Below are 24403 nucleotides of genomic sequence, written 5' to 3'. Positions count from 1 at the left end.
ATTTGTGTCTCACACACAAATTTCAGGGACTCAAGCACCTGAGCCGTCATCTGCTGCATCCAGGCTGCATTACCAGGGGACCAGATAAGAAGCAGAGTAGTCAGAACGTGAAGCAACACTCATTCTGGGATGTGAGTGTGTGAAGCAGCAACTTGAGGTGCTGTGCCACACCATCCACAACAGTTTGTGTACTTTAACTACTTTCAGTTTGCTTCTAGATAAGACATAATCAACTAAGGCTTTTACTATCTTCTCCAAGTTACATGAGAAATCCTTCTCTCATGTAAGTTGGAGAAGACAGTGTTTTGTAAGTCTGAATCCCTTCTCACATAGTTTGTAGCTACACTCCATAAAATCGAATAGTTCATGGATTTATAACTAACGATTAACAAATAAAGTCTTTAGGGGCCAGTGCGGAGGCTCAGCAAGCCAATCCTCTGTTTACAGCACCAGCACCCCATATGGGCATCAGTTCTAGTCCTGGCCATTCTGCTTCTCATCGATCTCCCGGCTAACAAGCCTGGAAAAGCAGTGGAGGTGGTCCAACAAGATAGTAGCCTCAAACAAGCCTTAAATATCTATGTGAGCACTGCACCCACATAGGAGACCTGAAAGAAGCCCCTGGCTCCTGGATTTAGATAGGCTCAGCTCTGGCCATTGTGGCCAATTGTAACCAGCACATGGAGAATCTCTCTCTGTCTTCTCTTTGTGAGTCTGCCTTTTAAACAAAAATAAATATTTTTAAAATAAATTCTATCATTATAAGATATATTAATATATGACAAATGTGGATGTTTATTTGACCTAATAATTTTATGTATTTCTGAAGTCTATTGTGACGCTTCAATACTTGTATAAACTGTTATGATTAGAGCAGGGTAATTGCAAGCCAATCAGCTCAGACATTGATTATTTCATTTTGCTGGGGACATTCAAATTACTTGGCATTAGCCATTTTTTTTTTTGGAGATGCACAATCCGTGGGTCTCAACCATAGTCATCTTCTGTGCTATAGAACATCGGAAGTTATCCCTTCTATCCTACAGCACTTCTGCAACCATTGATCATCCTCTCCATCCCCACCTCTCCCACTCTTCCAAGATTCTGTCTGATAACCACTATCTTCTACAAGATAACATTTTAGCTTCCACATAGGTAAGAACATATGGTATCTGTCTGTGCCTTAAGTCACATAGCATAATGTCCATAAATTCCATTCATGTTCTTGCAATTGGCAACATCTCATTCTCTCCTGTTGAAGAATAATATTCCATAGGCTATACTTCCTTTATCTCTTCAGCAAATTATAGAAACATAAATTGGTTCTATATCTTAGCTATTTTGTGAAAAGTGGTATTTAGAATAGCTGTTTTTGTTTGTTTTAATGAGAGAGAGAAAGAAAGACCGAAAGAAAGAAAGAAAGAAAGAAAGAAAGAAAGAAAGAAAGAAAGAAAGAAAGAAAAGAGAAGAGAAGAGAAAAGAAAAGAAAAGAAAAGAAAAGAAAAGAAAAGAAAAGAAAAGAAAAGAAAAAAAAAAGAAAAGAAAAGAAAAGAAGAGAAAAGGAAAGGAAAGATTGATTCCCCCATGTTCTGATTCTCTCTTCCAAATGTCTGAAGCAGCCAGGACTGTGTTAGGCTGAAGTAATTAAGTCTGAAACTTAGTCATGTGAGTGATGGGGAGCCAACCACTTGAGCCATCACCTGCCACTTCCAAGCACGCACATTGGCGAGAAGCTAAAACTGAGAGTAGAGCTGAGACTACAACCAAAACACTCCAATGGGGGCTGCACATGTCCTAACTGCTTTACCAAATGTCCATTCCATACATCTCTGTTATTAAACACTTGTTTCTGACAAGATCTCATAAATCTCATCCTTCTATCTTGTTTAGCAACAATTCGAACAATTGTTAGTCAATAAGCTATTTTGTGTCCAAATGCTTTGAGGACATTTTGGCATACATCTAAGAGTCTTTATTATATTGAAGCACTCTGCAAGTTTCTCCCAAGTGTATATTCCAAGTATCTCACACAACAAGAGAACATTTTGAACAACCCTGGTTAAATGTTAATTGCTAACTCTGCTGCAAGCCCATATTTGAAAACCTGTTTTAAGCAGCATACTTTGGTTTGCCATAAACATCTTTTGTTTAAGGGATCTTTATAATCATCCTTAAATAATTCTATTGGGTATTTTAAAACAAAAATAACAGTGATAATTCCATGTCAATCATGCCTTTATATGGGTACCTTGCTCAGGGTGGGAACTGTATTTTTACTGCATTAAGGGTTTATTTCAGTATGTGAGTTGTGGGCTTGCTTGACAATCTTTTAGGTTAAACAATTTTTCGGTGATTTTCCCCACAAAATTTCCCTGGGAGCCCATTACTCTTGGTCACTTTTGTACCTGCTGCTAATTGCTCTATGAGGAATAGCGAGTTACCAAAGTACCCATCTGGGTCTGTTATCACTTCTCACGAAAGTAGCAATAATTTCAGACTTCAGGCTCTAGAACTAGGTGCAGGTGTCTGGGACTTGCCTTGGAATCACATAGCCATTTCCAGAAACTTGATGTGTGGGAAAGCTTATTCATAAGCAGCCTTATTCTGGCTTATAAAATCGGAAGAGTAAAAGGACAAAATATCCAGAGGTGAGAACTGAACCTTTCCTCTTTCCTATCTACCCTATTACACATTTTTTTTTCTGCAAGGAAAACATAAATTATTATTTACTTCGGTTGCTTGAGTCAGCCTGCTTCAAATTCACTCCAGCCAATAACTCGCCTAGCTTTCTTGCCTACTTTTACTAACAGCTTTTATTTCCGAATGATATATAAGATTTACTGTTACTGTTTTAGAAGTTTTATTTGAGGTCAATAATATTTTTTGTAACTCCCTGAATAATGTGTATTCAGGAAGATAGAAATTTAAAAAAAATTTTTAAAAGGGATATTTTCCTGACAGTGGAATATCATTTTCATTCTTAATCTACAAAATTCTGACATACTTTGTAAACATATAAAACCTATAAAATTTTAATATTATTTTACAAATTCTAAAATTATACAGTTTACTTACAATTATACACATTAATGTACCAAAGATAGGAATTCATTCTCATGAAACAATAATTTTAGTTAAATACATTACTGAGCCAGACTATTTATGTTTGTATATGTATAGGGGACTTTAAAATATTTGTGGGAAATGGATTTTAAATGAAGTTATTTTGGTGCAGTTTTTGGGGACTCCATTCAGTTTTCTCATAATATGGATTTTCATGAACTTTTGAAGATGTCTCACTTGAATATATGTTCATACATGTTTATATATATATGGCATGTATTATTTTTCCCATGACTCTCTCATGATTCAATTTCCCTCAAAGTGATTTGAATTAAAAATAACCTATTTGTTTTGCTTAAAATATAAGAAGCAGTAAATTACTATGCTTACAGATTCTGTTTGCCTGAGAATAAATCATTTAATGGAACTGAGCTGAATTTAATAGATGTGGGCTTGATGAGTGTGTTTGATGAAAAATTTGGAGACACATAGCTGTCACTTTGAAAACAAAAATCCTTAATGTTTCTGGGACGTGTACATTTTCAAAGGCAAGCCACTATAATTTTTAAAGACATTGGAATTTTTTGATGGAATAGTGAGAAAAGCATAGAGTCAAGGAGCAATGTGTGTCTTTCAGAGCAACAATCTGTATGTTAATGAATATAATACACATGTCAGATTGCTGATTGTTTAATATATCTTGCAAACACATTTTTGTTAATTAAAGCAGATATACAAGGAGCAAAGCAATTTAATAAAATGAACAAAGTCTCTAAGTTGTTTGAAATGCATTTATTTATTGTCTACTTTGTTCAGAAAGAGGCTTGTATGTCAAGTATAACAAATATAAGAGAAATCTTTGCAACTTGTAAAAGATTTCTTTCCAGTTTAGCACACTGGCATGCTCAGTGGAAAAGGCCCTTAGGCGAATTGCCACACTCTTGCAAATAAAGTAACTCAGGACTTCAGAAGAGAATTGTTTAGTAGGAAGAAACTGAGCTCTTGTAAAATGTTGACCCAAAGATAAATTTTATTGGGTCAGCAGAATTTGATGATAGTAAAGGAAACTATAGTCATAGGGAATGAGACAGGATTGGCCAAAGGATTCCACCAAGAAGTTGAAACTTTGAACAAAGTAGTAAAGGGATTTTCAAGCAACTTTTATTGAAACATAATTCTGAATGTAGAAAGGGGAGCTAAAATTGTGAAGAACTTGGAAAATTAAGATTTGTGAATTTTATACCACAGTGAGATGGAAAAAGATAACGAAAATATACCACAGATTTATCTACTAAAAATTAGAAGATAGGATTTTGGATTCTTTCACCATGAAGAAATGTTATATACTTGAACAGGTAGCTATATTTACCCTGATTGGATATTATATATATATATATATAATATCTATCTATCTATCTATCTATCTATCTATCTATCTATCTATCTATCTATATCAATAAAACTATCACACTATACCTAACAAATATATACACAAATTTTGTCCATTTAAAAAAATGCATGTTTTTATAAAAGATAATTTTTATTTTTTATTGCAAAGGCAGATATACAGAAATAAGGAGAGACAGAGAGAAAGATCTTCCATCTGCCGATTCACTCCTTAAGTGGCCACAGTGGTCAGAGCTGAGCTGACCTGATGTTAGGAGCCAGGAGCTCCTTCATGGTTTCCCACGTGAATGCAGGGTCCCAGGGATTTGGCCCATCCTCTATTGCTTTCCCAGGCCAAAAGCAAGGAGCTGGAAGGGAAGTGGAGCTGCTGGAATACAAACTGGTGCCTGTATGGTATCCAAGCACATGCAAGGTGCAGATTTAATCACTGGGCTATCATGCTGGTCCCTGGTCAAATTTTTTTAAATGAAAATATTCAATATATACAAGGAAAATAAAAATAAAGCTGTAACTTTAAATCAAAATACAAATAGATGGTCATTTTTACATTTTAAGACAAATGTTGAGGGGCGTGTGTTGTGGTGCAGCAGGTAGAGCTACTACTGCCTGCAAGGTCAATGTCAGCAGTCCATTTGGGTACTGGTTCCAGTCGTGGCTGTCTCATTTCTGTTCTAGCTTCCTGTTAATAGTTTGGAAAAGCACTTGAAGTGGCCCAAGTGCTTAGACCCCTATGGGAGACCTGGACAAAATTCTTGATTCCTGGCTTCAGCTCCTGGCCATAGCAGCCTTTTAGGGAAAGAACAGGCAGATGGAAGATCTCTGTGTGTCTCTTGCTGTCTGTAACTCTTTCAAGTAAATTAACAAATAAAAAAATTAGCTAATGTATATGTGTATAAATTAATTAAATGATTTTTGTAATTCTATACTAATCTTGTTCATGAGACATGTCAAGATAAAACATTGAAATAATCATGTAAAATATTTTTTCAAAAATGTATCTGACCTTTATGAGCTAATTTATTGTAACAGACAAAATAACTGTAAAAGCATGTGTCAATTTGACATACCCCCTTAAAGAGATGCTGCTGATGAAGAAGAGGATATATTTCAGGAAAAAATGAAATGATTTAGAAAAATGAGAAATCATACATTATAGATCACTTCTGGTATTGCCTGTTTGATGTTACCACATGTTTTAGTAGGCTTTTGCAAATTTTATATATTTTCACTTTCCCCGAGGAAACAAATGTAATTGCTCTCTCTTTTTCTCTCCTTTCCACCATCCCTCATTCCAAATTCTCTTCCCTTCTACCTTGTCCATCACACATCCTTTCCTCATTTTGAACATCAATGTCTCTTAGGTGTACTTCTGACTTATCGCATCCCACTAACACCTGTGTTTTTTTTTTTTTCTCCATCTTCTTCATGAGTAGTAAGGTCATGAAGACAGTTAATCACAGCTTGGGAGAGGATTTCATACTGGTCGGCTTCTCTGGTCAGCCACAGCTTGAGAAGATTCTCTTTGTGGTTGTACTTATCTCTTACCTTCTGACACTGGTAGGCAACACGGCCATTATCCTGGTCTCCTGTCTGGATTCCATGCTCCACACCCCCATGTATTACTTTCTTACCAACCTCTCCTTTGTTGACCTCTGCTTTACCACCAGCATTGTTCCTCAGTTGTTGTGGAACCTCCAAGGCCCAGCCAAGACCATTACACCCATAGGCTGTGCCATTCAGCTCTATGTGTCCCTGGCACTTGGATCCACTGAATGTGTTCTCCTAGCAGTAATGGCGTTTGATCGTTATGCTGCCGTTTGCCGCCCACTCCATTATGCCACAGTCATGCACCCACGACTTTGTCAGTCTCTCGCAGGAATGGCTTGGCTGAGTGGAGTAGGCAACACACTGATTCAGGGAACTATCACCCTTCAACTCCCTCGCTGTGGGAACAACAGGATCTACCACTTTATTTGTGAAGTGCCTGCCATGATTAAGTTGGCCTGTGTAGATATTCATGCCAATGAGGTCCAGCTCTTCGTGGCATCCTTGCTATTGCTTCTCCTCCCTCTGGCACTCATCTTGGTCTCATATGGGCACATTGTTCAAGCAGTGCTAAGGATCCGGTCAGCTCAAGCCTGGCGGAAAGCCCTTGGAACCTGTGGGTCCCACCTGCTGGTAGTAACACTTTTCTATGGGACCATTACAGCTGTCTATATCCAGCCCAACAGCTCCTACGCCCACAATCAAGGGAAGTTCATCACCCTTCTCTATACTGTGGTCACACCCACTCTCAACCCTCTCATTTACACCTTGAGAAACAAAGATGTGAAGGGAGCTTTGAAAAGGCTGGTGAGAAGAGAGAACACAGGAACTGGATCAGATCTCAGGAGGTAGAGGGAAAACTGGCCTAAACTGGAGGTGCTGATGGAAACGTAACAGAAGTCATTACTCAAAGGCAGCCTGATGGGCTCAGCGCGGTGGCCTAGTGGCTAGAGTCCTCACCTTGGGTGTGCCAGGGTCCCATATGGGCACCGTTTCTGGTTCCGATGGCCCCCAGCTTCCCATCCAGCTCCCTGCTTGTGGCCTGGGAAAGCAGTCGAGGAAGGACCAAGGTCTTGGGACCCTGTACCTGTGTGGGAGACCTGGAAGAGGCTCCTGGATCCTGGCTTCAGATCAGTGCAGCGCTGGCATCAGACAGATCTTCCTCTCTGTCTCTCCTCCTCTGTATTTGTGACTTAAACAGCAACAACAAAAGGCAGCCTAGCATAAGTTCTGCAAGAGAAACTCAGAAGACACTCCGGAACAACCATAAGCACCTGGAACTGTTTTTCACCTCTGTAAGATACTCTTATAGACTGGCACCTTTGTGGTCTGCCAGACCAGCAGGTGGCGCATGAAAATACCAACAAGACATCTTGAGCTCATAATGTTTATAATTGCCTTTTGTTTCTTTTTGCAATGTCTATAAATCATGATTCTGTGGTATTAGATGAAGGAAATCCATTGATCAGTCTTGTCTTGCATCCAAATACACAGGGGGCTAGAACCATCTGGATGTCTTTCAGTTATTCTTTACCAGTTTATTCCTTAAAGTTTTTCAGGATAGATTTTGCCCATCTAGATCTTTTTTTTTCAGAGGAGTATAAATACACTGCCTCGCTGCATGCCATCTGTGATGGATTCCTCCACTGTAGCCACATAGTTTTTCCCCTCAGCTTCTCTGTGAAGTCTCTAGAGGGCGCCCTGTTGGGGGTTTTACATTCTGTATTTGACTATTACCAAATTACCCTTTCATTGAGATTTTGATTGTCCGTAGAGAATTGTATCCATTCTGGAGGTGGGCTTTAAGTTCTGATTTGTACATTTAGTTCATTCAATGATTTTTTTTTCCAGATTATAGATTATAGGAATTCAGATTTGGCCAGGTGAAAGGCAAAAAGAGAACTGACTCAAATCCACTTTGTGTGTGTGAATACCTGCATATACTTAACATGTTTTTATTTGCTTGAAATTTCTAATATACCTAGTAATATGTTTCCCATTAGAGAAAATTTTAAAAAAAGGTGTGAGGTTTTCAGTGTTTGGCCTTGCTGACTTTGGTAAACTCTTCTCTGTGTATTTTCCATTTGCCCCAGTAAAAACGTTTCATTTCATCATATTTGCTTTTCTAATTTGACATGAGAACTAAAAACAATCCAGTTAAAAAATCTGGGTCAATAGGATAGCAGCCTGCAGAAGTAGGAAACAAGAGTTAAGCATTTTTGAACATTCCCTTTAATCGTTAGTATCTGCTAAAAAGGAATCTGTGAACGATACATTATCTCAATATGTGATACTCTTCTACAGATATTCTTGGCTTTAATAAAATTGTTTCATGAAGGGAGACCTAAAATAAAATCCAATCTCTATATTCTCACATTTAGCTTCTTTGATTGGTTTACTAAAATTTAAATGATTGCATATTCTTTTTGGACTTACTGCAAGCAGGGCAGCATGGACAGGACTGGAGAGGGAAGCCGTGTGCAGCTGAGCAAATAGGAAACAGAAACACAAGATGAAGCCCTCTTCTCCGAGGAAGGTGGTGGACCTAAAATGCTTCCTGCCTCAATTTTCTATTTCATTACTTGGGGAGTCAAATTGCAGGCATCTATATGACACAAATCTTTACCGCTGTGCCCAATATTGATGTTTATCAGCCAATGCTTCATGATCAAGAAGCAGCAGTGTGACCCAAGTACAGTATGTGACTGTCTCAGGTGAATCTTAACTGCACACATTTGGTGGCCTTGGACACTTGTTACCGCACTGTGGACTCTCACACACAGGCCTTGACCTTGGTCTGGGATTTTTGCTCACACATGGACTGTTGCCCTCATCCTTTTCCCTCAGTCTCTGGCACCAGCAGTCTGTGAACTCAAGATTCCAGCCACAGTTTGTCATGCTCTTCCCTATCAAGTTATCATCAATTGATGCTGTTATTTATTTATTTATTTATTTATTTACAAACTGCCTGTGGCAGTTCTAAGCAAGAAAAAAACATTCTCAGCAAGAAAACATTCTAAGCAAGAAAAAAAAAAAGTCTTGCTCCTGATACTTAGACAAAATAAATCAGAAAGATTAATGTTTCCTATAACTACATAAGCTAGATTTTTTCAGTTTCCCAAACATTAAGGAAGATAATCAGTTAATATAAAACCGATCAAAATGATTTTTAATTTTCTCTTTTCAGATGAAGAGAGAATACACACTCAGTTTCAAAGGAGAATCACAATGATGCTAAGAGCTGTCGTCAGGGAGGCTTCCAAGGGGAACAACTCATGCTGTTGTCTTTGTCTTTTTACACACATAAGCGCCTTTGTTTCTACTTGACATTATATACTGTCACATTTATTTCTCTTGTTTGTTGTACAAGAGTTGAACATTTTCAATTTTAATAAATATAAATCTTACGATAAGATCAATATTCACAGAGAGGGAGTTAATGAACATAACTTCTTTAGAAAATGTAACGGAATTCTGATTTAAAAGACTAAGTGCTAGGGTTCGGTGTGGTGACTTAATGGCTAAATCCTTGCTTTGCAACCACTGGGCCCTCATATGAGCACCGATTTCTTTTCCAGCTGCTCTACTTCCCAGCCAGCTCATTGTTTGTGGTCTGGGAAGTCAGTAGAGGATGGCCTTTTGGACACTGCATCCAAGTGGGAGACGAATAAAAGGCTCCTGGCTCCTGGCTCCTGGCATCAGATTGGCTCAACTGTGACCATTGGGGCCACTTGGGGAGTGAACCAGTAGATAGAAGATCTTCTTTGTCTCTCTCTCTCTGTAAATCTGCCTTTCCAATAAAAAACAAATCTTGAAAAAAAAGACTACATGCTTATAAGAAATTGAAACAAAGAAATAAATTTCCAATAATGTATGCATCCATATTTTACATAAAATGTTTGTTCTTGGTGATTTTATTTATTGCTCAAGCTGAAACTGATTAGAAGAAAATATTCTGGATTTAATGACTTTGGTCATTTTATTATTAGATAACAAATGTATCAAATCATCATTTTAATTTAATTTTTCATTTATGAATCAATACATAATAAATGGATATAGAACACAATATGATACTTCAATACATTTATTTAACATGTAATAATCATATCACAGTAATTAGATTTTTCATATTACCATCATTACTTTCTGTTTGTTGTCTTCAAACTCTTCTAGTTCATCATAAAATAGTTTGCTATAAGGCATAGTCACACCATTAAGTTATTGAACCCGAGAACTTATTTATTATTTAGCTCTGTTTTGGTACCTGTTATCCAACTGTTGTCTTCCTTCCACTTCACTGAGACTCTAGTAACCACTCTTCCCTTCTCTTCTTCAAAAATCAACCACTCCAGGTTCCATACGAAGCAAGGACACGTGGTACTTGGCTTTCTGTCTCTGATTTATTTCATTTAATATAATCTCCAATTATGTCCCCTTAAAATTGTATCATTTTAAAACATGTTGACTTTACATATAATAAACAGCTCTATAGATAAAAATTTATATTATGTAAAATGATTCCTTAGAAATATTAGACTATTTAATGATCTTGAGATTAAAGCTGCCTTATATAATTTCTTTTAAAAACATTAGCATACTAGTACAAAATATAAACTTAGCATAAAATATTGGTATATAATTTAGTATATTAGCATAACTACTTCTAATGTTTGTATAAAATATTAACATGTTTAAATAACTTGGATTTTAATATAACCTGTTTTTATTTAGTTTAACGTAATATTATTTTATGTAAGATTATGAAATCATAGTTCATTAACAAATTAGCATAAGCAACTTTAAAAAATCAAATCAGTGTTTTCAATGTTAAGGATTCAGCTTATCTGTATAATTGATAATTTGAAGCTCTTTACTTAGTTTTAAACTATAAGCAAATTATAAAGCATTTGAACTCCTGTTGATACATTTCTGCATCACTGAACAATCTCTAAATAGAGAACACAGGGACCAGCATTGTGGCACAGCAGGTTAAACTGTTGCCCATGATGGTGACATCCCATATAGGACTGGTTGGACTCCCAGCTGCTTTACTTCCAATCCAATTCCTTACTAAGGTTCCGAGGAAAGGAGGAGAAGATGGCCAAAGTACGTAAGTCCCTGATATCCATGTGGAAGATCCAGATGGAACTCCTGGATTCTAGTTTCAGGCTGGTCCGGCCGTAGGCTTTTCAAGCCAATCAGCAAATGAACCAGGAAATGGAAGATTCTGCCTCTTTCTCTCTCTTTAACTTTGCTTTTAAAATAAAAGGAAAAAAAAAAGGAAGAAGAAAAAGTGAAAACAAAAACCTTGCAGCTAAATATAATTTACTATTATATGCATCATTGATAGAATTGGTATTGGTTTCAGAATAAATGAAGATTTTTGGATAATGTTAATTCGTAAGATTTCTTTTTATCACTTTTTGAAATAGGTACAATGCTTTCTTCGGAGCAGAATTATATTGTTTTTGGGCTTCCACTTTCTGTTGGATTTCTTTACACCTGTTATAAAACAAAGGTGAATTGCTTTGATTAAAACTTGCATTTTATATAAATCATTGGCATGTGTGGGAAGCTTTCAGGCTACGAGGCATATAAGACCCACAAAACATTTGTTCTGTTCTTGCTAAGGCACTTGAAATTCAATAAATCTCTATATGGGTATAATTTATAAATTGATACTTTTATATGATTATAAATGTCTACCTAGTCCTTGGTGGAAATAGAGCCCCCACCCCTGGTTGGGTTTAACAGGCATTTAAAACATCATGAAATAGAATCTGAGGTTATGTTTAAAATTTTAAACTGAAGTGCAGATGTTTTGCAGCAGGTAAAATTGGGACATGATGCTTCTGTATTTTTACCTAATTCCCTGCTAATGTGTCCAGGAGGCAGTGTGGGATGACTCAAATCTTTGAGGTCTGTCACCCCTGTGTGGGAGATCCAAATGGAGTTTCTGGCTCCTGGGCACAGCCTAGACAAGACCCAGGTTTCTGACAAAGAGATAACATCCCCTGCCCCAAATCCACTTATTACATGAGGGGCTTATGGTAGCTTAAATACACCGTGTTAAATAAGCAAGTCTTCTTTATAATTTCAAAGCACAAAAATTTATTCAAACACATTTGGTCTATGAAGTACAGAATGCTATCTCAAAGTAGATGCATACATCTTAGGGGATTCGAAAGCCATGTATAGCCATTTTATTCATGAAACAACATAGTCCTAATCACAATTTCATTTCAGATTTGTTCAAAGTTTACAAAAACATTGCTGAGATTTTCTTTTATTTATTCATCAATGACTTATGAAATTTTTTATCTGATATTATCATATAAGAAATTGAAGAATTAATTGAAAGTTCAAAACATCACCCCAAGTACCATTTAACCATGCAAAATAATATTCACTTAATTTCTAAAGCTTGTGGATTTTTAAGGAAAGTTTTCAATATTTTCACAAAATAAAAACATGTCTAAATAAAATAAATATACTAAAGAAGTACATTCATGAAAGGAAATATGTAACAAGGCTCTATGAGGTTGAAATGCAATCACCAGGACTTAAAATCAAGACTGGTCAACTTTTCAAGAGATATTAATCTTTATCTTTCAGTTTTCTCCCAGGCTGAAGGATTATAACATTTGCATTTGAATTCTCCTAAACTCTCAGCATGTGAGACTGTTATTGAAAGATTTTTTGTTTTGTTTTATAAAACATTGTTTTTCGGCATCTTTCTTTTTAAAAAATTTTCCTTCTATTTTAATTTTATTATACAATTGCATAGGCTCTACGATTTCCCTTGCCCCTTCCCCAGAGTTCAACCCCCAGCTGGTATCCCCTTTGTTGTTACAATAGTATAGTCCTTATGAAGGAGCAATCATAAGTCCATCATTCTGCTATTTAAGTGCATCCTGACATTGTGGGTACAGACAATGGCAGACAGTCCAGCATTCTATTGTCAAAATGCATTTAACAATTTCATAGGCAGTCCATCTTTGATTTGGAAGTAGAGATGCACACTGCCTTGTATCTTCACATCTGGATATGATAGTCTCTATTACACAGTTACTATACATTCCCTTAAATGAAAAGCCATAAAACAAGATCAACAATAGGAATAAAGTGAAAAAATTGTAACACCATGGAGTTAAATAACATGCTACTGAATAACCTATGTGTTGATGAAGTAATGAAAAAGAAAACAAAAATCCTTCCTCCAGTTCCAAACAGTATGCAGTCTTATCAGATACCAAGTACATACAAATAACAAACACAGTGGATTTAAGTGTTAATAAAGGACATTACACAATATAACTGATATGAAACTGAAAGGTGACATGTTCAAATATTGAACAACAAAAACCAGACTTGAAAGTACACACACAGAGAAGGATCATTTCTGGTCCTTTTCCTCATAAATATGGTTCTTAAATTCCAAGACACACGAATCCTGACTATAAGTATAATTGCATTTATTGTCTTACAACTTGGATCTCTGATCCCAGAGGAAATCTGATCTTGAAACTGAAGGATTTTTCACTTTACAAATCACTCTTAAGCTGAAAGGTGGCTCTTTCCACATTTCTCTTCATTATAATTTAAAAGATTTATTTATTTATTTGAATGACAAAGTATCAGAGAGAGGAGAAAGATGGAAAAACAAATCTTGTACCCCTCTTTTACAGCCCAAATGGTTACAACAACTAGGAATGTTTGGAAACAGGAAATCTGAGTCTGTGACATGGAAGGAAGGAGCCCAAGCGGCTTGGCCATTATCTGCTGACTCTCTGGGGATGTGAGCAGGAGGCTGGCCTGGAAACAGAGTAGTTGGCACTCAGGTACTTTAATACGCAATGTCAACGTTGCAAGAAACAGCTTAATCTAATATCACCAGTCCTTTTCACTATCATCCTTTAAAAATAAATATTGTGCTTCCAGATTCATGTGGATCTTTCCGCACATTCTGTATGTTTTATGTGTGAATGATGGCAGACATTTCATTATGTCTTCAAGCAGTTCATTTTCCACATTCTTTGGAGGAAATAAACTACACATATTAGCTGACAAAATGTATTTGGAAGGGGCAAAAGTATGTCACCATGAACAGAATGACCTATTATAGTGTACTCTTGGAGGATGCATGCTTGCTCATATTCTTGGTGTAAACTCATCATGTGCTTTTGACCTAGTGCTTTTCCTCCAGCCCCAATGTGAATATCATAATCTACACATGAAGAAAACATGTTAGAAGAATTCAGTGCGATATGCTGCTTGTAGGAATGACCTTTCACACAAGTTGGGTTACTTTCACAGAATGCAGAAGGCTGCAGCTGTGTCAAACATCTGCCTAGAGGCAGACATCTGCCTTGAGGCAAACCTTTCATTGAGCAGCAGGTTCTGTGAAAAGAGATATGGGGTTATGTTATGTATTTTGTGTTCAGGAATAATCTCAGGATCTCCTGAATCCTTTGCCTTTTAGTTTGGAGACAAATTCCGATGTTACCCTTTAGCTGAGAATAGTTATAATAATGCTGATAAAAAATGATTGAGCATCAAGAATAAAATAAATACTGTTTGGTTGGTAAGATGTTTTCACATCCAAGGACATCAGTTAAAGAGATCATTGTTCTTCATATACTACCTGTGGGGAAAAAAAACTTATGTAGAATGAGATGTAGAATTAAAGAGTATCCAAGAGAAGATGGCTGGGTGTGAAAAGGCAAGGGATTGCACAGTTTTCCATATGTACACTCATTTTTTTCCCTCTACAACACAGCAGATGATCACTTAGTTCACTGAGAATATCCTATCCTAATATTGAAAAAAAATGGAGAGGCAGTGCTGTGGCACAATAAGCTAAGCCTCTTCCTACAGCCCCGGCACCCCTATGGACACCGGTTCTAATCTCAGCTGCTGCCTCAATTCCAGTCTAGCTCCCTGCTTATGGGGAAGCAGCAAAGGATGGCTCCAGTCCTTGGTCCCTGCGTTGGTGTGGGAGACCAGAAGAAATTCTTAGTTTCTGGGTTCAAATTGGCCCAGCTCTGGCCATTATGATCATTTGGGAAGTGAACTAGCAGATGGAGGATCTCTCTGTCTCTTGTCTCTGCAGCTCTGCCTTTTAAAGAAAAACAGATTTAAAAAATTATTGAAAGTAATGAATTAAGATATAGATCAGCTATATTTGCAATGTCCAAAAACTTTTTTCAAGCAGGATATGAAGTTTTTCCTTGAAAAACTTTTCACGTGAAATCCATAGGTAATAATAGTGATCCAGAATTAAGGGGTAAAAGGAATTATGGCAAATGATTGCAGAGTGTGGAATCTGAATTGTGAGAAGACCACGTTCTCCTAAGTCATGTTCTAACCTTGCTCTTGTTCTCTTCCTAGTAGCTTCTTTGCTGCTCTCTTAATGTCCTTATTTCTCAGTGTGTAGATGAGCGGGTTGAGCATGGGAGTTATGAGTCCATAGAAAAGTGCAAGAAGCTTGCCCTTCAGTTTGGCTGAGTTGCTCTTCGGGGCCATATATGCATAACCGCTAATGGCAGAGCCATAGAACATAATCACCACCAGGAGATGAGACCCACAGGTGTTGAAGGCCTTCTTGCGACCCTCAGAAGTTTGGATCTTTGTGACTGCTCTGACAATGTTGATGTAAGAGAACAGAATTAATCCAACTGGGATAACCTTGATGACCACCACAGCTGCATACATCTCCACTTCATTGATCCATGTATCAACACATGACAACCGAAGCATAGCCGGGACCTCACAGAAGAAATTCTCCACTCGATATTGACCACAGCGAGGTAGCAAGAAAGTCAACACTGTCTGCACCAAGGAGTTGCTAAAGCCTGTCACCCAAGCGACTGCTGCCAGTTTTTGGCATAGCCGAGAATGCATGATGGCTGTGTAGTGGAGAGGCTGGCAGACAGCTACGTAGCGATCAAAAGCCATGACTGAAAGAAGTACACATTCAGTGGACCCTAGACCAAGGAAGATGAAAAGTTGAGCTATGCATCCAATGTAACTGATGTTTCTTTGGCGGCTCTGTATATTTATCAGCATTTGAGGCACAGTGGAGGTAGTATAGCAGAGGTCCAAAAAGGAGAGATTAGCCAGAAAGAAGTACATGGGTGTATGGAGTCTTGGATCAAGGCGGGACAAGATAATGATGGCTGAGTTCCCAAAAAGGGTCATTATATAGAAGATGGTGATGGCCACAAAAAGAACCATTTCTAGTTTAGGCCATTCTGAGAAGCCTACCAGAACAAAGCCATCAGGCTGATGGAACGTGCTATTGGCTCTTCTCATTACTGTGACACCGGAAGCACCAATGCCAGAATTTTGGAAGACTGATGAGCCCATGTTTAGAATTGATACTGTCCTGTGAGCATGTATGTCATGGAGAAACTGGATAGGAGATGCTGAAACAAATGAAATCATTATTATACTTTATTACCTTTGTTAAAAAGAGAACATTAACAGTTTTGTATCTGTATTTCAACAACCGTGTTCTCATCTATGATTTTTCACTTAATAATACTTCACTCAGAAAAGATTTTACAAAAATGAAGTCAAAAGGAAAAATATACATATAAACAAAATATTTGTCATACAAAGATATGAGATCTGATAAGATTGAAGGATATGTATACTCAATTGAAGTTTTGTTAAGTCTGTATTATGCAAGATTTCTGATGATATTCCTTTTAATTTCACTTATTTTCTTGCTGCTTTGTAATTAATTTTTTATTAGAGAAGATAGAAATTGGTTTCCATGAAAGATAATGTTATTTTAAAAAGGTAAATTATCCTTTCCGCTTATTTTATTTCTACTTTCTGTGTATTGTAATTAAGTTAATATGAATAAAACTCCAAGGACCCCAGTCAATACACTCATGGAACTAATTTATATTTATCTTTAGCCAAGAGATAATTAGTAGGTGTTAACATGATTAAAAGTCATGGCACAAGAACAATGATTATTTTGCTTAACTCAAAATTACATCTATAACAATTGACATATATTTGTATCAATTACCAGAAGCATAAAAATGGTTTGTTTTGTTTTGCTTATGTGGATAGTGTCACTATTCTTTATTTACTCAGAACTTAAGTAGAAAAATCTCAAAGCAAACTTTCTTGTAATTAAGCTTAAATATTGTATACTATTTATTATATGATATATTACACTATATGTAATATATTCTACTATATGTCATAATATATGTTATATTGTACCCTGTTTCACGGATAAATATAATTTTTAGTTTAATTTTTATATAAAAATGGGAAAATATTAATTTCCCATTAATAATATTAATGGCAAAAAGATTAAAAGAACAGAAAGCATCAGTAAAGATTTATACAATGATTTGGAGCAGAGTTTTAATGAGTACATTCTACACAGCATTAAAATATTTTCCTTTTAATTTTTATTTTACTTATTTGAAAGGCAGAGTTACAGAGACCGAGGAAGAGAGTCTCTGTCCTCTGGTTCACTTCCCACAGAGCTATCATGACCGGGACTGGACAAAGCCAAAGCCAGGAGCAAGGATCTTCTTCCTCATCTCCTGTGTGGGCCTCCTCTGCTGGTTTTCCAGGCACATTCGTATGGAGCTGACTCAGTAGCGCAACAGCTGGGACTTGCATCAATGTCTGTATGGGATGCTGATGCCAAATGTTGCAGCTTAGCCCACTATGCAACAGTATCAGCCCGGAATAATTTTATTTTCCAGACAAAAATCTTACATAATTCATTTCATTCATCATTTTCTACAGAACTTTGGACAGCTTAAAGTGTTTTCAACTTATTTTGATTGTTATTTTATTTTAAAAGACTCACCATAAAACTGAATGTGTTTGTGTAGAACACGATGCTCTGAAATATATACACACGGGAAATTACTGGATATAGAGAATCACGTGTTCTACCTCACATAGCCACCATTTTTATCAGAAAAGCACTTGGCATCCATGTGCAAGTATTTTTTCAACAATATGAACTATTACTAACTATAGTTGCTTTTTACAGTAGAAGTCTTCAGCTTGTTCCCTCTGACTGAAATTCTGTGTCTTCTCCAATCACCAATGCCTTTGGTAACCAATGTCTTACTGTCTAGTTCTAAGAGTTCAATTTTTAGGTTCCATGTGTGAGGCAGATCACATGGTACTAATTATTATGTGTCAGATTTATTTTATTTAATCCCCCAAACTCACTGTGTCTGTCTTGTAGGCAGGTTGTTGGACTTGGCAAAGTCCCACATTTGCCATTCCCCAATTCCCACATCTGCAGCATTACTAAACAGCAGCCTAAGACTCCTAGTTTGCCATCGAAAATCTTGTGTGATTGAACTCTATTTAATGTAGACACTAGCATTACTGAATAAACCTGTGGTGCAAACAGCTAAACAATCTGTTAATAATATTTTACTTATGACATTAGGTATTATTTGATAAAGACAATGTCTTTCATAGCCAGCTATCTGCAGGCCTTAATTAAACTCTTCTTTTTCTTATGCTAAGAGATGACAAACCATGTAAGGCAAAGCAGGATTGTTTCCTGGGAAAAACAGGGAACTGACAGGCTAGCAAATCAGTGAAACACTGAAATAAGTACAAAGTACAAACACTGGGAACAATAAAACATGGTGACAAAATTTAGAAATAACAATATCCTTAGGTCCAGTTATTAAAATATTCTATTCAGTTAAAAAAAATACAGCCACCACGCTAAGGTAATAGAACCTCTCTAAATAGATAAAATGTTCCATAACCAAAAATTTTAATCACCATGGAAAATCAAAATGAAGAAAGAGATGGTATTTTTAAATAATCTTTCTTTATCCAGAAATTTCTATTGTGGGCCCGGCACGATAGCATAGTGGTTAAAGCCCTCACCTTGCATGCTCAGGGATCCCATATGGGTGCCGATTCTAATCCCGGTGGCCCCGCTTCCCATGCAGCTCCCTGCTTGAGGCCTGGGAAAGCAGTCGAGGACGGCCCAAAGCCTTGGGACCCTGCACCCTCATGGGAGACCCAGAAGAGCTCCTGGCTCCTGGCTTCAGATTGGCTCAGCTCCAGCCATTGCTGCCATTTGGGGAGTGAACCATCAGAAGGTCTTTCTCTCTCTCTCTCCTCCTCTCTGTATGTCTGACTTTCCAATAAAAAATAAATAAATCTTAAAAAAAAGAAATTTCTATTGTAAATATTCTAGATATACTCTTAGGGTTTACATAAATATTTTCATATTTTCATGATTCTCACACCTTAGTACATGGAACAGATATAATTTAAAATGTGAAATATCTTCCTATAGTTATTGAAATATAAGTAAACATGTTAAAAAATATGAGAAAACATGCAACAAATACAATTGATATTACCTCTGAGTTGGAAATTATTAATGGTTTTCATTACATAATTATGGTTTGCTTTTCAGAATTTTGTTTTAACAATCAGAAATTCATTTTATAATAGCAAGTACTTGTGTTTTTAACAGATTCTTCAACAAGTTCTAATTATTGAAGTGTTGTCAAATATTTTCAATGTCATAGAAAGTAATTCATTTTTGTGCTTTAAGTCTTTTGTCTTGGGACTCATAGATAACACATTCAGACAGGTGCTCTCCGAGATCAACCACAAGCATCCTGCTAACATTATCCTGTGTCCTTTAGTAATTGAGTCAAGTAATTGTCACATGCACGTTATTACTGAGATTCTGTGAGCTTGTGGAAACAACCCACAGTTGGATAAAATAAAGGGACTCATTTATAATTCATTGCTTTTCTTAGCTTGGCTGCCTCTCCATAGTCGCTAAAATATTTTAGTTTATTTTAAAGATTTTTTTTCTCTGATTTCTTTGTGGTTATCGATATTCCTCTTACCAATATGCAGTTATTTGACAAGAAGCAATAAAAATTGAAAATTGAATTACTTTTGGTAACCATACGGTCTTAAGATTTATATTGTTTGATATGTAATCATTTATATTGAAATGTGTTTGAAACAAATATGATGGCAATCATTTTATGGAAAGAAGAAGTAATTCCACAGCGTTTGCGAACTTCTCCTTCATTAGGACAACATGGAAGAGCTTGGAGAGAGGATCAGAAAGCAGAGCAAGACAGGACGATGGAAATGAAGTCATCAAGGATGGAACTCATCTAATTCTAAGCTCCTTCCAGGGTCAAGTGTAACTTCTTTCCCTTCAGGAGACATTGTTTACTACACATTTCCAGGGGAAACGGAAAACAGAAAGCAGCAGCCTTACTTTAATGAGGTTCCTGAGGAAAATGTTTGTAAAATGGCTTTTGTTATACAGGGACAGAAACCGACCACCTGTGCACACGGGCCATGCTAATCTCCGTCTCATTCCACTTTTACTCTATGTGCTGCCGAAGCAAGCACCAAAGGCTGATCATCTTATAGAAAGTCTAAACTTAAGATAGGTTTACCAAACAAGCTTTACATCCTGCTTCATCTAAACAAATGTCTCCCAGCAGTCATTGAAAACTGTTCCTCACCTTTTAACAGCACAAAATGTCTTTTGGTTGCAAAGCCGCCCTTGGACAGACAGAAGTGCAGATCCTTAGTCCTCTGGCTTTTCTGTTTTATCAAGCGAATCAAGGCCTTCGGAGCTTTCAGCTCATCATGACAAGGCAAAGAAGTTGTCCCTGTCACCCCTCTGATCATCAGGACTGCAAGTCCAGCCTTTTGATGGGGTTGTCTTTGCCCTTTGTTATCCAAAAACTGTGTTTAGAAAATTCCACTTTACCAGATTTTTCCTCTCTTGGACTCCCCCTGACATCCTGATTGCTGTGGCACTAGACTGCTTTTATAAATGTCACTTTGCTCAAAAAGTGAATAAATAAAATGACTTTTTAAAGTCAGGCATATAATTGAATATATATTACTCTTAGAAGATGTCTGTCTGTATCATGTAAGCTACCTGATTCTAGTTTGAAAACAAACTCATCCAACAGGTAGGACGCATGTCAGAAAATGTGGCAAATCCTTCTATTATCAAAATTGATTTGTAGTATTCTTAAATTTACTAATAATCTTTTCCAGATTAGAAATTACATAATCAAAAAGTTCACAGAAAAAGAAAGTTGAAAAATAAATTTATTCTGTTACACAAAATTTTAAAAACCTATGTATGGTGTTTTACATAATATATATATTTTTCCTGGAAGTTTGAAAATCCCACATATAACAAGTTATTATTTCTTTGCAAACAAAGACTCATGCACTTGATTATTTAAGTCATTTCCAAATCTCTGATTTTGCACCGAATTTACTTCAATTTTGAAGAAAGATTTGTTCATGTCAATGTACAATTTTCCTCTTTTGTCAGCTAGTCTCGCAATTCTAAAACCAAAAAGTGAAAAACTGGACTAGATGATGTAGTACAGAGAGTCAAGCCACTGTCTGTGATATGATTCTGGTTTCCCATCTTGCCATATCAGTGTCACTTTGAGCCCGGGCTGCTCTGCTTTCTAACCAATTACTCATATACCCGTGATGACAGCAGAACATGGCCAAAAACCTGTGTGCTTGCCACACATGTGGGAGACCAGACAGAGTTCATAGATTCCGGCATCATCCTGGCCCATTACTGGCTGTTGCAGTTATCTTGGGAATGAACTGGTGGATGAATTATTTTACTGTCCTTCTGTCACTGCTTGTCCAATAAATACATAAATCTAAAAAAAATATGAATGTACAAAAAAGCTAAAAATTATGAATACTAAAGTCAATACCTTATTCACCCATGCAGCACAAATTTAAAATTCACTATTAATTTTTCTTTAGAATTAAATATATTTTACTTTATCTAAGGCTATTTTATATTCACATGCTGTAATTTCAACTCCCTCTTCTGCTGTTATCTGTAGTTCCGCCTTCCATAAGACATCGATCACAATGTCAAATGGACAAATGACAGGAGGTTTAGCAGAATTTTCTGTCTAAAATCAAGAAAAGCATAAAAAGTGAAGTGAACTTTCGCTTTCACAATCATCCTTGAAGAAGTGGCTCAGAGGTCCTCTTGTGTGTGCCCCTTACCTTTCAGGTTTGTTCCATGTTCCGGCTGCTGAGGGGATGATTCAGTCTCAGCAGTTCCTTTTAGGATTATTTAATCTTTGCATCTAAATCCCAGCACAATTTGACTACTTTTTTTTTAATAATATATTTGAAAAAATACTGACACCTGGAATTTCATTTTCATTTACTCCTCAGGGGAGAGAATGATTTTTCAATCGGATGTACTAAAAATTTGGCTTTGGGGAACCAATTTCTCAGTGCAATTAAGCAGAACCCATGGAAAGAGGAATGTGGGAAATATAAAACATTGTAAATTGCTAACAAGCAAATGCATTCCACATAATTATTACATTTTGCTTTTCTTCATGTTTGATTGTTCCCTTGATTTTTCACTGCTACAATTATTTCCAAACCGACACTTAAAGGGTAGGGCATTAATGATGCAGCTAGTTAACTTGTCGCTTGGGACACCCATATCACATTGGAGTGCCAGTTTGAGTTATGTCTACTTCTAATTCATCTCCAGCCAACTCATCCTGGGAGGTAGTGGGTCATTCTTTAATGTCTGGGCCCCTGCAACCCACGTGTGAGACCCAAATGGAATTCTAGGATCCTGCTTTGACTTGGCCCATCTTGGCTATTGTGGGCATTTGACGAACAAATCAGGGAATGTGTGTGTGTGTGTGTGTGTGTGTGTGTGTGTGAGAGAGAGAGAGAGAGAGAGAGAGAGAAAGCGAGAGAGGGAGAGGGAGAGACTCTATGTGTTTGTTACACTGCTGTTTTAATATATGAAAACCTTTTTAAAAATTCAGGTACTTGGAAGCCAGCACCATGGAATAGTAAGCTAGCTTCTGCATGTGGTGCCAGCTGCCAGCATTCCACATAGATGCTGGTTCATGTGCTGGCTGCTCCACTTCCCACACAGCTTCCTGCTGCTGGCCTAGGAAAGCAACAGAAGATGACCTAAGTCCATGGGATGCTGTACCCATGTAGAATACATGGAAGAAGCTTCTAGCTCTTGGCTTTGGAGGGACTCAATTCTAGGTGTTGTGACCACCTGGGCAGTGAACCAACAGATGGAAAATTGCACTTTCTCTCTCATTCTCTCTGTAACTCTGCCTTTCAAATCAAGATAAAATAAAGCTTAAAAATCTTATCTTTGAAAAAGATTAAATTCTTAAAGTAAATTACAACTTTCAGAATAACTTTAAATTATACTATTATCAAAGATATTTCAGTAAAATGTTTTTCTGAAGAATACATATTTATTTTACGGTTAGTGAGATTGTTGAAAATAATCCATGGGGGGGGGCAGACAGTACAGTAGGCTAATTCTCCACCCTGTGGTGCCAGCCTAGTCCCAGCTGCTCCCCTTCCCATCCAGCTTCCTGCCTATGTCCTGAGCTGGCAGTAGAGGATGGCTCAATTCCTTGGCACCCTGTGCCCTCACAGGAGACCCAGAAGTAGCTCCTGGCCTCTGGCTTCAGATCAGCTCAGTTCCAGCCACTGTGACAATTCAAGGAGTGAGCCAGTGGATGAAGATCTCTGTTTCTTACTCTTCAAGTAAAATTGCCTTTGAAAATTAAAATAAATAATTAATATATTTTTTTAAAAATCCATTCCTTTAATTTTGAATCATATCCTCTTGAAAATATAACCAACTCATGAATCTTAAGGTGAATACTCAATGATTATTTCATGCTAAATACTTTGTATTAAAGCTTATCATAAATTATATCATTTGGTTCTCTGCAGAATTTTACAAGTATGATAAATTTTCAATCTTTTGGATTCTTCTCAATTTAATAATTTATAAATGGTGTTTTAAGGTCATTTTACATTGCACTACTAAGTTCTAATGAATTTAGTGTCAGATTTTTTTGTGCATTTCAAAAGTGTTATTTACATAACTTTAATATTATTTATATTATATAATATTCGTGCAATTTAAGTTCTATCTACTTGTTACCACCAATTAGGGAGAATTTATAGTGATACCTCCCACTCTATTTTTGTTGTTAACTTTTAAATAACAATGTCTCTCTCTGTATAAGTAAACATAATAAAGAAAATAGTGAAATATAACTGATGTAACCACTACAGACATAGGTAAGTCTGAGCAGCAGAGTGGGTACCTTGCTTTCCTGGCCACATGACTGTGGCATGGAGAACCCGTGCCACGCCAGGCTGCCTGCTGGGGACCCTAGCGCTCCAACTACTGCTGCTGGGTGGGGGGAGAGTCCTGGGCTTGTGGGTGAGCAGAGCCACATCTGGCACCTGGCTCTGCCTGCTGGCTGCCTGGCAGCAAGCTTTAGGGTCTTGCGGGTATCAATTA

At 36.9% G+C, this 24403-nt stretch overlaps 2 protein-coding genes across 2 annotated transcripts; one reads left to right on the top strand and one right to left on the bottom strand.

Moving 5' to 3' along the window:
- The first annotated feature begins 785 nt into the window (after nt 1–785).
- Nucleotides 786–6867, top strand: LOC121156326 (olfactory receptor 2G3-like). Its single transcript, XM_040979950.1, has 2 exons — nt 786–793; nt 5904–6867. The coding sequence occupies exons 1-2, from the start codon at nt 786–788 to the stop codon at nt 6865–6867; spliced, it is 972 nt and encodes a 323-aa protein (XP_040835884.1).
- Nucleotides 6868–15381: 8514 nt separating this feature from the next.
- On the bottom strand, nt 15382–16332 carry LOC121156317 (putative olfactory receptor 2B8). The gene has a single exon (XM_040979940.1). The coding sequence runs from the start codon at nt 16330–16332 to the stop codon at nt 15382–15384; it is 951 nt and encodes a 316-aa protein (XP_040835874.1).
- Nucleotides 16333–24403: the final 8071 nt, after the last annotated feature.

This window comes from Ochotona curzoniae, unplaced genomic scaffold (assembly GCF_017591425.1).
Source record: "Ochotona curzoniae isolate NIBS_2020 unplaced genomic scaffold, NIBS_Ocur_1.0 contig_3350, whole genome shotgun sequence".
Lineage (NCBI taxonomy): Eukaryota > Metazoa > Chordata > Mammalia > Lagomorpha > Ochotonidae > Ochotona > Ochotona curzoniae.
The sequence above is the reverse complement of the archived record's forward strand: the minus strand, read 5'-3'. Positions and strand labels throughout refer to the sequence as shown.